This window comes from Manihot esculenta, chromosome 5, assembly GCF_001659605.2.
Source record: "Manihot esculenta cultivar AM560-2 chromosome 5, M.esculenta_v8, whole genome shotgun sequence".
Taxonomy (NCBI): domain Eukaryota; kingdom Viridiplantae; phylum Streptophyta; class Magnoliopsida; order Malpighiales; family Euphorbiaceae; genus Manihot; species Manihot esculenta.
In genome coordinates this window covers 27,620,706-27,633,983 of record NC_035165.2, presented here as the reverse complement: position 1 = coordinate 27,633,983, position 13,278 = coordinate 27,620,706, and the positions used below count along the sequence as shown (strand labels likewise).

At 37.1% G+C, this 13,278-nt stretch overlaps 1 protein-coding gene across 1 annotated transcript; it reads right to left on the bottom strand.

The window, feature by feature from the left end:
* Nucleotides 1-5,907: 5,907 nt before the first annotated feature.
* On the bottom strand, nt 5,908-13,165 carry LOC110615517 (leishmanolysin). Its single transcript, XM_021757398.2, has 17 exons — nt 12,632-13,165; nt 11,438-11,794; nt 11,205-11,342; nt 10,903-11,035; nt 10,671-10,784; nt 10,504-10,577; nt 10,351-10,425; nt 9,682-9,774; nt 9,460-9,520; nt 8,778-9,110; nt 8,514-8,640; nt 8,318-8,417; nt 7,961-8,030; nt 7,715-7,867; nt 7,473-7,568; nt 6,614-6,933; nt 5,908-6,508 (listed from the first exon to the last, which is right to left on the bottom strand). The coding sequence occupies exons 1-17, from the start codon at nt 12,713-12,715 to the stop codon at nt 6,251-6,253; spliced, it is 2,586 nt and encodes an 861-aa protein (XP_021613090.1). The 5' UTR covers nt 12,716-13,165; the 3' UTR covers nt 5,908-6,250.
* Between the last annotated feature and the right edge of the window lie 113 nt (nt 13,166-13,278).

Below are 13,278 nucleotides of genomic sequence, written 5' to 3'. Positions count from 1 at the left end.
AAAAAATCTCTTAAAATTTTCATAATATTTAATAAAATTTAATATTTTTAAAATAGATATAATTAAAAGAAATACATTTATTTTAATATATAAAAAAATAAAGTGTATAAAAATTATAAGACCGATAGAATATGTAAATTAACTCTCGACCTTTATATAAAAAATTAGCTGATATCCTAACTTTTTTTTCGTTAAATTTTGACATTTGATTTTGATAAAAATATAATTATTAATTTATAAATATAATTATTAAATTCTTAAAATAATTATTCCATTGTGTAAATTATATCCGTGCTTAGAGGCTAAATATTGTACTTTTATACAGATTATATGTCAAAAATTAATAGTAAAAGTTTAGAATATCAATTGATTTTTTTTGTAAAAATTAAAAACCAGATTATAAATTTAGTATATATATATAAAAAAAAAGATCTTGTCAGTGGTGGGAAGAAACAAAAAGATAAAAGGAAGTAGTTGGCAATCACTTGAGTGACAAAACAATGGCACAATTTTCATCGTTGAGTTTGGACGTTGGAAACATGCGGTTATGACAGTAGAGACCTGGTCTATTTTAAGAGTGTAATATGTTTTCTTAGCGGTGCTAATTAATATATATTTTAAATAATTTTAATTAAATTTTTGTATTTTTTTTTAAAGGTCAATTAAATTTAATTTAATTCAGATTATAAATTACGATCATTTGAATCTGACAAATAAACTGCAGCCCGTGCAAAAAAATGAGAACACGAATTTGTAGACTTATGGACAAAAGTAACTGAGAGCACATCAAGCTCAAACAACAGAGACTTGACAACATTAACATAACTATTACTAATGTATGGTAAATCCTCCATACATCTGGTTCTAAAAGGACAGAAGTAAAACCCACGGGATTTAATCCAAGTCAATGCCTCACAGAAGTAATGTATTTGGATTGATCAATAAATGCCAACCCTGTTTTGCTAACATTATCAAATTGAATTCATGTGATTTCTGAAATCCAAGTCCACCATCTTCCTTTGAGTGACACAATTTATCCCAAGCAGTCTATTGTATACCCAAATTCTGAAAGCCATTAGTCCACCAATAGTAGTTAATCTCTTAGGTCATACATTTAAAATAATGATGGATGTTAAAAACAATGAGGAAATTGTCAAACATTAATCAATGAGGCACAGATGCATTTTCTTTTATTCTGAAATTATGTGGCACATAATCAATTTCATTCGATGTACGGATGTACGTATGTGTTTAGCTTAAGTGTTTTACTATGCTTACCAAACGAAAAGGCACATTGATTAATCGATGGAGAAATAAGAGTGTTTTGTGAAAAACAATTTACATATTGATGACCGCTAGACTTATTATATTTGGGATAAGATTGGATCCTAAAGAAAAATACAAGCTCGAAACCCATCAAATCCTTCTCAAAGTAAGCCAATCTCACGCGACACATTTCAGCTTGGTGACAAGAATCAGGCCGGACAGGCCACACGCGCGGACCCATCTGAAGAAAGTCTAATCTAGTGACGTGACAAGAAGTAGGAGAGCAGGTCAAGTCATTTCGCAGCTCTACTTGCATGCACGCTGGAGAGAATTAAATGGCCGTCTGGTGTGGAGAGAAGTTCTGACACATTCTTATGTACGGATCTGAGTAACAGAGATAAGTGATACTGTAGCGGTTAGATATCACTGACGGATAAAAGGAAAAGAGATAAAAGGGGAGAAACGTCTTTTTCGACTAATTTTACACGACCACTGTAAACTCTATTTTCTGGATTTCAGAATATTATATATGAAATATATTTTTAACTGAATTATTTATTAAAATGTTTGTAAAATTTACATATAAAATTCATGTATAAAAATAAATAATGTTAATAAGATTTGTGTATAAAACTTATAATGGTGAAGTAGATTTTTTTGAAAAATAAAATATTAAGAGGATTTTTTTTAAGGATTTTTTTGAACTTAAGGCTTTTAAAAATCTTTACTTTAAAAAGACTTATTTTACTGGACCTCTTTTTAGAGGGGTTGATGTAAATTAAATGCCACCTTTTCTCGCTTTTCATAATGTATGCAACTACAAGATATGGCCTGGTGGAATGGTGCAATGACTCTTAGCAATGGTGTTTTGTATTGCCACCTGGTTCATCAATCCAGGATCAGTCTCCACCCTTAGTTCGAACCAGATGCACGTTTGATGATTTTGGGTCTGGAAAGTGTGACACCAGTGACTATGGAGGCTTTTAAAGTGCACGGGAGGTGGAGCTCCACCAGTGACATTCGCAGAGTTCACTATTACCACAGATCCAAATGACAAGGATTGCCATGACATTAGCGCGATAGATGGATACAACATTGGTTCATGTTTATTTGACATTTTTGGGCCTTTATTTGAGCCTTATGGTTCATCAGGCCCCCTTCAAGCAGGAGATTATGAAGCGGGAGCTGGATTAATCCTAGCTTGAGAATAAGGGAAGAGAAGGAAGGAGTCGTTAAATTTTTGGTAAATAGGTCGGTTAATTGTTATGTGGCTGGTATGTGTTTGAGGTCCCACAAAGCCTTTCTGTAAGTGTTCTCTAACAACATGGCAAAATGTTGAGGTATTTGGTTCTTTCATATGGAAGAAGGGGTTTGAGGCGATATGGAGGGCCGCTTTTTTGTCACAGTAGAATGGAATTGAAAGTGTGGGTTGAAGGTGAAATTGTTTAAGGAGGTAAGAAAGCCATTTTAATTCACAAACACTAAAAGCCATGCTACGGTATTCAATTTCAATGGAAGATAGGCTCACAGTGGGCTGATACATAAGCCTGTAATGGAACGTCGTGTCCACAGCATTACATGTACAATAGCATTCCAATGGATTTTCCTGGGATTTTGCATGTATTGGCTGAGTTGTTGCATAGGAAATGAAACGTCTGGCCGAGTAATATTTAAGCAGAGCAGTTTGCGAACAATTCTCCGATATTTATCTGAAAACTCCAATACTGGAATGTTGTTAGAAGATAGTTGCATGCCTCGTGAGAGAGGTGTAGGTGCTGGCTTAGTATCTTGTAACCCAAGTTCACTTAGGAGATCCATGACGTATTTGCGTTGGTTGAGGCACATTCCAGCAGTAGATCGAGCAATCTCAATTCCAAGAAACTATTTTGCAATCCCCAAATCTTTAATCGTAAAGGCTTGATTAAGAAACTGTTTTGCATTCTGAATGTCTTGTTCACACGGACCTGTTATCAATACGTCGTCGATATAAATTAAAAGTGCAAGGAAGTGAGAGCTGGATCCTTTGATAAATAGGCAATGATCTGAGGGACACTGAGTGAATATATTGCAGTAACTTAGAGGAAAACTCACGATTCTATTGTCATCCAGCTTGTTTTAGGCCGTAAAGTGATTTTTTCAATGGACATATTTGTTCTGCTTTTGCCTTTGTATATTCATATGGCGGAAGCATGTAGAGTTCTTCGTCAATTGACCGTGGAGGTATGTATTGTTGATGTCGACTTGATCTACGAGCCAACTAAAGCTTGTGGCAATAGCTAAGAACAAGTGGACTGCAACAAGTTTGGCTACTGGACTGAAACAATCAGTGTAATAGATACCGGCCAACTGATTAAACCCCTTTGCTACAAGGTAGGCTTTATACTTGTCCATACTTCCATCTCGTTTAAATTTGATTCGAAAAATCTATTTTGAAGCTATTGGGCATTTTTCAGTAGGATAAGGCACCAGGTCCCATGCCCTATTTATTTCTAAGGCTTCCAGCTCCTTGCTCATAGCAGATATCCAATTTGATCTATCTTTGCTTGCTCACAGGAAATAGGTTCATGAGCTAATGATATTGATGCAACAAAATCAACATGCTTATGATCCAAAATAAAGGTTGTCAAATGGTATGGTTCAGTATTACCTTAAACTGATTATGGACTAGCTAAATCGTTGCAATAATTGGAAAGGATGGACTAACATCAATGTGAGCAACATAATCTTGTAACCATGCAGGTGGAGCATGATGCCTTGTGCTCCTTCTTAAAGATTGAGTGGGTGTGCTCGTCTGCTCAGGTTCGAAAGTGGATGAACTGGGTTCATTGGCGGATGGATCATGGTGATGGGGGTACGTGTGTTGCATTGAAGTTTGGTTGAAAAGAAAAATATGCTCATGAAACTTCACATCTCTGGAGGTATAAAAATTTTGTATAAGCAAGTCCATGAGGATATGGGCTTTCTGTCCTGTAGCATTTCCCAAATAGACACTTCGAATAGCTTGGGTTCAAATTTTATTTTTGTGGGCTTGGTGTTGGTTCCAAAACAAAGGCAACCGCAAGCTTTTGAGGTTACCATAATACTTGGTTTGAGTGTAAACTTTTAAATGGAATTTTTCAATTTAGTGATGTAGGTGGCATGAAGAACTGTATACAAAAATTTTTGTGATAGTTTGGACTGAAATAAAAGAACTTGAGCAACTTGAAGAAGGTGTTTATGCTTGCGTTCATCCACCCTGTTTTGTTGAGGGTGTAAATGCAGAACCTCTGATGCAATATGCCCTTTTGATGGAATAATTGCTCACACTTATGGTTAAGGAATTCAGTACCATTATCTGTACGTATGGTTTGGAGATGTGCATGAAAGTGGTTTTGGATGAGGTGACATACAAGAAAGCTTCCACTTTCTCTTTGAAAATGGAGCTTAAAATCCAGGCAGTGATCATATTGTCAACTTTGAGCCTCTTCTCATACTCAGGGGCATCATCTTTGGGTTTCTTGTAAGTGCCATTAACGAAGCCAAGCTTATCTTTAGCTCGTAACGCAATTAACATAGAGCAGCTTCGGGTAAAGTAATTTTCACCAGTAAGAGGAATGGTTACAAGGGACATGCAATTTCCACCGGTAAGAAGAATGATTACAAGGGACATGCTTAGGTTGTTTGATACCATGTTAAATTTGAATTAAATTTAACTCATTCTAAAAGTTAACTCATTCTAAAAGTTAACTCAAAGAAAAGAGTGTCTAAAACCCTTATAAGTGACACTATCTTTATTCTAAACCGATATAGAATTCAACACACTCCTTATATCAAGAATTATATCGGAGAATGAAACATTTACGAGAAGTCTAATATCAATGGAGAGACTCTAATACTATGAACAGAAAAAAAAAACGATCGGGAGACGTTATACGATGTCTATTTACATAGAAAAGAAGAATAATCCAGAACACTATTTACTGCTCATATTGTACTATTTACATGCGTTATAAGGAGGGAAAATGCCTCTTATCATTAGTTGGACAGCTATCAGTTTCTGTTGAGTTGAAGGAGACAACTGTAGTATTTTTTTTCATATGGATTGGGCTGTATGAGTGGCTTGGCCGGCTCCTCATTTATTTGACATTTTTTTACCTTTATTTGAGGCTTATGGTTCATCAAAGCGAGCCTTGTAATCATGTTGATGATTTGGAGGACAAAAAGGACCGTCTTTGCATTTTGTCCTCGATTGAAGAAAAGAATTGCGGTCCTGTAGCCTTTGCATTCTAGTAAGTTTCACTAAATCCCTTTCCTAAAGATAAAAATGAGAAACCATTGGCAGCAAAATGTAAATTGGAGACATGGCATGCGTTCTTACCACTACAGGTCACAGAGCCTAGCTAGTTCATGTTTTTACTTGAGCTGCTTCAGCAGCTGCAAGCCACACCGGTTATCATACGGGCTTCGAATCTCTGGCAAGAGTTAAACCCCGATTCACAGGTTGATCCGAGAAGCAAATTAGTCTGATTGAGGGCCCTGGTAATGGCTTTAATAAACTCTCGTCACCATATCTCAACTTAGTTCAGCTGTTTGTAAATCTAAATGAGCTAGTAACTAAGACAAAAAAATTAGAGAGTAAGATGTATGGAATGCCAGACAAGGGAAACACGAAAACACAGGCTTTTCATTCTTTCTAGGCCTTCGGCCAAACTTCTTTTGCTCGTCAACAGAGCTTTCTCTTTTTTCTTTTTTTTTTTCTTTTCTTTTTCTTTTTTTTTTGTTCTTTCTTTTTGCATACATTTCCAAATCTCTACATGCTGCTTTCATCTTTGAAAGCCTCTTTCACCCAAATTTCTTAAATGGCATTTGGGATGATTGAAAGACAACCACCTACATCTAAGGCACGTGCACTACATGCCCCCTTTTTCCTAAAATGGTGCTCCTTGTAAAATTACAGCCAAAAATTAAAAAAAAAAAAATATTAAAAGGGGGAAATGAAAAGAAACTACAGCTGCCTATACTTTACAGATGTCCCTTCGACTGAAGTATTGCTTGAAAAGAACCTAAGCCCCAGTCGATTCAACCACGATACCTTCATCTCTCCAGAGCCCGTGCACTGACCCTCACCTTCTTCTTCACTGCTAAAGAGGGTTTGGTCTGAGCAGTCCAGTGATGCTCCACATGCTAAATTATATGAATGACATGCTGAATGGCACACACGAAGCCTGTCGTCACCATCCTTGTCGCACTTTTGGATGGAGATCTGATCATTTGGCGTCAATTTTTTTAGTCAAACATGATAGAGAAGTCATTATCATGCACAATAAGATATTAGATTGCTCCAGAAAAAATAATGGATGTAACTCACCCAGCAGGCTAGTCGCTTAGCGACTGTATCACAGTAACTGCTGCCAAAGACATTAAATAACTTCCGGGCACCACCAGGGAACAATCGATGGTAGTTAGGCATGACAACTACTTCTTCTAGCTGCTGCAATATACTTGGTTCACTGGGTGCACAATGTTGACCAGACATATCGCTTTCCACCACACTTCTGCAAACTGAAAGGCTAGAGAGAAGCGTTGAGCTGTTCTGACAAGTGTACCCTGCATAATCTGAGCATCGGAATTCACAAACTCCATTATCGCAGACCCCACCATGAAGGCTGCACTGTTCATCACAAGTAGCTACATACAACACAAAGAAGCATAGTTTAGAGAATGGTAGATTAAAGCTACTTCAAAGATATTTTATCTCATAGTACATGTGCAACCAGGCAAGCAGCCACAACTGGACTTCATTGTCCTATTTGCCATTTTTGTGATTTGAAACACAAATCACAAAAGCGAAGACAAGAAAAACCTCAGCAATAACAATGAACTACTAGACCAAACTTATCATTCAAATGGTGTCCTAAGTAAAACAAAAATAAAAAGAACTTTTAGCTTCTGATAGCATTCTTTTGATCTATTCATCCTTCAAAAATACCAGATACATTCTAACATGCAATCCACATACTTTAGAAACTACTACAACAATGGGAGTCATACTTCTTCAAGCCAATTACAAATCACAGCCACAATAGTACATCTAGAATACTTCATTTTTCCTTTTCCATTATAAACACAATTAGGCACAAACAGATAGGAACGTTAACATGATTTTTTTTTCACCTAAATCAGCAAACATGGTTTTCCCCAAAAATAGGGTCGGGGGATCATATTACCAGTAGAACAGTCAATGCCAGTGTAACCATTTTTGCATTTACAGACCCCATTTGAAAGGCACGTACCATGCCCATTGCAATTACTAGGGCAGGACCCTACAAAAGAAATTCAAAGAATGAATTTTTCAGCAAATAACCAGAAGAAACAAATAAATGTAGCTCACATATTAGGGATTCCACAAGTGATGTTTCATCCCAACAAGTGAGTACATTGTGGGATATGAAAGGATGGAGGCACTCACGTTTGCTACAGTCATGACCATGAAATCCCAGGAAACAGTGACACTTTCCATCAATACAGTCTCCATTAAAATTACATGAACTGGGGCATTGCCCAGGTACAGAAACCGAGCCCGTACTACAGAGTTCATGGTAAGCTGGGCAAATCAGCTCACCTGCAAGAAAAAGAATATAGAAAATATGAATAAAAATGGATTTCATGATGAAATACAATAAATAAATAAATAAGATAAAAACATAATATTCACCATTGAAGCCAGGGAACTGAACTGGTCCACCAGCTTCAGGACATACTTTCCAAATACCATCCACAGCAACCTACAAAAATGATCAGAATGGCATTGAGGAGATGATTGCACAAGGTAAAAAAATAAACAAAAAAGAAAAGGTAGGAAAGAAAAGCGAGAAGTTCATTTGATCCTTTTTCATAATGCACTGAAAGATGAAGATGCCATTTTATTAAGAAACATACTTGTATTTAATTTAAATTGTGGTGTCATATCACTTGAACAGACACTCTAAGTTGCTGAACCAGATAACATCACCGATGCATCTAATAAACCACAGCTTAGCATGCAAGGAAACATCAAACCTCCAAAGTATACCTCAAGAGAGTTGTTTACACATCTGTGCTGATAACAACCATTTCCTTGGGTCACAGAACCCCGCACAAAGCCGCTGCGTACTAAAGATGATGCCATGCACCTACACATACATTTAAACAGAGACTGTATTAGTATACTGTGCCAAATGTACTTTTTTTTCTCAGCTGCATTCTGAGAACTTCCAGTCAATTTTCACCTGGAGCTGCTCCCTCGAACTTCACCCAACATTCTGTCAGGTGCTCGCGCACTGTTAGTGTCTGTACATGATCCATCAGAATAGGCCACAAAGTAAGTACAATAATCGGCCAATGAGGACTGCCCACCTGCAATGACCAGTAAAAGAAATTAAATTCAAACTATGAGCCAAAGCAATCAACTTGTTAAGATTATCTTCGAAATTTCATGATCAAATAAGTTTATAGACAAGGATAAGGCATTAAGACAGGACTCAAGACCACACCTTTGTTGGGTTGAGGAAAGTAACGAGCCCACTGAGGAAGGTCCCCGCTATAACTTACAATTGGGCAGTAACCCTCAGCGTCCCTGTTATACGTGCAGCCTGATAACTGGGTTGTGTTACAATGATATGCACCCTTCCAGAGATTGCAAGGGGAGGTCACAAAGTCAGTTCCTTGGTTGCGACCCCATTCAAGATGGTCAGCCATGCTATAGTTGGCCTGGTACCACCCACTGTCCTCCAATAAAGCCAGTGTCATTTTTGAAACTACAGATCTTGTATCCACAGATCCTGTCATAATCTCATTCATAAGAAGCCTCTTTTCCCAGTGTGACCCTGCATTAAGTTATAAAATAAACAACTATTAAACTGCTAAAGGTTTCCACAACTATAAAGTTCACAAAATCATTTTTGTATAACTTCTTATTGCAGAATAAATCGAAACGCAATTTGCATGTGCTTATTTTCGCAGAATTTCTGTTCCCATACTTTAAGTTCTAACACACTACATCAGTTCTGAAGATGATTACTGCATGCTTAAGCAGAAAAGGTTTAACTGTTAATACAGATATTTATGGCCAACTTAAAGAAAAACTTCTAGTGAGGGACTGAGGGAGAAAGAAAAAGAGAGAGATCATAGAGAGGGGGGTTGGAGGTTGGGAGGGGGGGAAGAAAGAAAGAAAACCTGATGTGCCACGTCCTCCCCCATCTTCAAGCTCTAAACCCGTAAAATTCTCAGAAAATGCCTGCCAATAAATGAACCCAAAAATTTCTTAAGGTTCTGGGTTAGTAAAAGTCAGAGATAGAACGCCATGACACAAAGTATATTTTGAAATGAAAACACCCCCTTCAGTCCCAAAATAAAGAAAAAGAAAGCAAATATTTCAAATGAAAGTGTTTCTATTACCCCATAATGATGTCGCGAGTGCATGACAACACGTGGAAGCACCACACGTGTTACCATCCGCCCAAGCTTTTCATCCATGACTTGTTCAGTAACCTGAAAGTTAAAAGTTTTAGGCATTGACGAGGACTCGGTGTCTATCAGAGCTGAATGGCGAAAAATAATCCATATAGCAGACTTATCCAACTAGTTTGGGATTAAGGCTTAGTTGTTGGAGTGTTCCAGAATTTAGGTTATGACTCTATATACCTTCCAAATTCATAATTAAAATACTCACATGAAATAGTTTTAAAACATGTCAATATTTTAGGGCATCAAGAAAGATCATAAAAGCCGAGTAAAACCTCATTGTGTAATTTGTACAAAGTTATCTTAGTTGCAAATATCCTTTTTTATTTTTTTCCTTTCATCATGTGATAAACAATCACCAGCGCAGCAGTGCATTAAAGCATAATAAAAAAAGAAGTTTCATATTTGGACAAGGGAAAATGGAAAGTTCTGGGAGGGGATAAATCATGTATTTGAAAGTTTTGTGATTGTTTATCTTCAAGTACATAGAAAACCCATTCTTGTTCCAACAAACAATTCATATACTTTCTGACCATATTCAAACATCACAAGTGTTCTTGGAAGATGATGAATTTCATTGAGAATGTGAATCAGAGCATCTACCTGACCACGCCTTCTTTTCCTCTCATCCCGAAAATGGGCAAATGCATGGGGATCAAAACCAAGAACATGCATAACCTGGAACAGATTAAGCAAGCTAATCAAGTACAAGAAAAGAATTTTTTTTCAGTCCATTTAATCTAGAAATTTAATGACCTCGTGAATTAGAGTAGCTGAAAGTAACGTCTCTGCCTCAGCCGTCAAATGGCGAGGAGCAACATTCACATGTCCTGCAAAGAAACAAACCATCCAGAATTCTGCTGTTATAAGGGTATGATAATGATATAACTTTTTTTAAAAGAAAATGCTCAATCAAAAATTACCAGCAATTGCACGTCCCCATTGATCACGCTCACATGCCACCGCCCATGCAAGAGTGTTGCCTGTGGTAGGTCTCGTAGTCACCAATAAAACCAAGTCCGTTTTAGCGACACCCTCTGGGAGATTTAAACAAGTACAATTTCTACCTCAGAAATTTTAATATGGCAAATGCAGTAGAAACCGAGAATAAAAAAGAGCAATTCAGCAAGACAGACACTTATACACTGACAATACCTTCAACATATTCACGTGGAAGTTGCACACCACCATCTTGACCACAAGCAGAATATCCACTTAACCGCAAGTTCCCCTTCACAGGCTCAACAGCCAATGTTCTCCTAAACCAGTCAGCTGTCTGCCCCAAAGCCTGCACAATATTGCTTTCAAAATGCGTTCTTTGCTTGATAAAAAATTCTCTATTTAGCTTTTTGACATTACACAATATTATACATTAAGAACTACCAGAAATCCCAAAATATGACTATATTTGCATGGTTATGGCAAGCAAAATGGCAATGATTAGGAGAAGTACTGACCTTGTGAAGGCGGCGCCTTTTGTCCTCCCCTGATATATCATCCGAAGTGCAGTTATACCAGCAGTCGCCATAAATTGGAGGATTACCATTAGGATTGCAAGGAGGCCCAGGAAGAGAAGTCACAGGAGGTTCCCCAAGCTGATAAAAGGAAGACAGAATACAAGCACAGCATCAGTTACACATCCATGACTAATATAATGAACAGGGCTTCAAAAATTATTTGTGACACCAACCTTCACAATGTCACCAACTTTTCGACAATCTCTATCAGGTGAGTGTCCAACAGCATCATAATTTAAAAAAATCCTAATAGGTTGCTTTGCATCCTTTTGCTGCAATCGCAATTCTGAAATTCCAAGCAATGCCCTTCCTTTGTGATGAGGGGATTTTGACATTACAGTCTGATCATAAACCTGTGGTGTAACAGAGTACACCTTACGACCAGGTCTCCGCCTCTGTTCAATTATCTGGTCATGAATGCATGAATGTGAGATAACGTTTCCACCTCCACTTTCAGGGCCCTGCCATTGAATTGGGTGTTCTTGGGTATTTGCAATAGCAGCTTGAAAGCATACAAATAACAGCGCAATCTGTTTCAGGGAAAGGATAAACACAAGTTATTGACAACTCTCAAGAGTTTGTATGATTGCAAACCAAAGGACCATCACATCTACCGATAAAACGCAATTTTTGCATCAAAATTTGCTACAAAATCAACAGATCTAGCAAACATCAAATTCACCTAGACAGTACCAGGGGAAAAGGAAAAAAGATGAAAACTTTGGACTTCATGAGCTTAACTGAGTTAAAACACAAATTTATGAAGCAACTATAATTTATACTCGCCCCAAAAGCCCTTTCACGCTAAACTGAAGCTGCAGATACATAAAAATGCCCAGCTCATTTTAAATCGCCATAAAAAGGTTTTTCTTTTCCTTAAAAATTACAGGAATGAATAGTTCCACAAAAGTAACCTCCAAAAACAAAAGAAGGAAACATTAAGAAAAGGAAAGAATGGAAAGATGGTGACCAAACAGAAGACCTTTGGCACATTCTTTATAACAAAAAGAAAAAGCAAATAACACTACCAATTATCAAAACGGGGCTTTGCTAATTGGACCAAACCCCACATACATAAACCCCTATGCTCCGTTTGCTTTCCGAGAAAGCATTAAAATAAACTAAAAACAAAATATTTTAAATCTGATAATCACTTGTTGTTTACACTGAGGAAGCAAAATCCTAGATTTCTCCCACAAGTTTTCAGAAGCCAAACGAAGAGAGAAATTACTGCATTCCTCAATCAACTAAAACCCTCAATCTCCCATTTCCAAAAACAGACCTAAGCCAGAAGAATAAATGAATCACATAAAATTAAATCACCAACAAACAATTTTTTAAAGAAAACCCCCTAAAAAACAACTCACCTCGAAAGCAACGACTGCGAATCTGAGCTTAACAATATCAAATCTAGTGACCGAGCATGGACTACAGCGGAAAATGACCTCCATGAAATGTCCAAAGCTCCCGCACTAAAAAACTGTCGATTCCATCAAATCGCCGGCGATTTTCCGATTGGCCTTAACACCTTGAAGAATCGCTGGCTGTTCCGCATTTACAATGCTATCTAAAGATAAATAAATATATATAAAAAAAATCTCCAAGAAAAACTTCAAAAACTCTGCGCGATTTTGCAATGACAGAGAATGAGTGAAAAAGAAGCGTGTCTTGGGTTTGAATAGGGACGGATGTTCTCTTAAACAGATTCAAACTGATTTGGTGTTGAAACGTAACATGCAAATCAGACTCCAAATCGAGGACTTGTTTGGCTCGGTAGATTTTCCTGAGAAAATGAGACAGAAACAGTGACAGTGAAGACAGAAGGAAGCACATAGATAGAGAGAACGAGAGAGAAAATGAAATGAATCGGGTGTGGTGGGTAGAGTTGATAACTCGATAATTTTATTTTATTTTTTATTTTTCCTTTTTTATATTGTCAGCTTTGAAAGAGTTGCAAGAAATAAAATATCAGCCGTCGGAATGTCCGGTATCGCCTTCGTTCTGTAGTTAAATA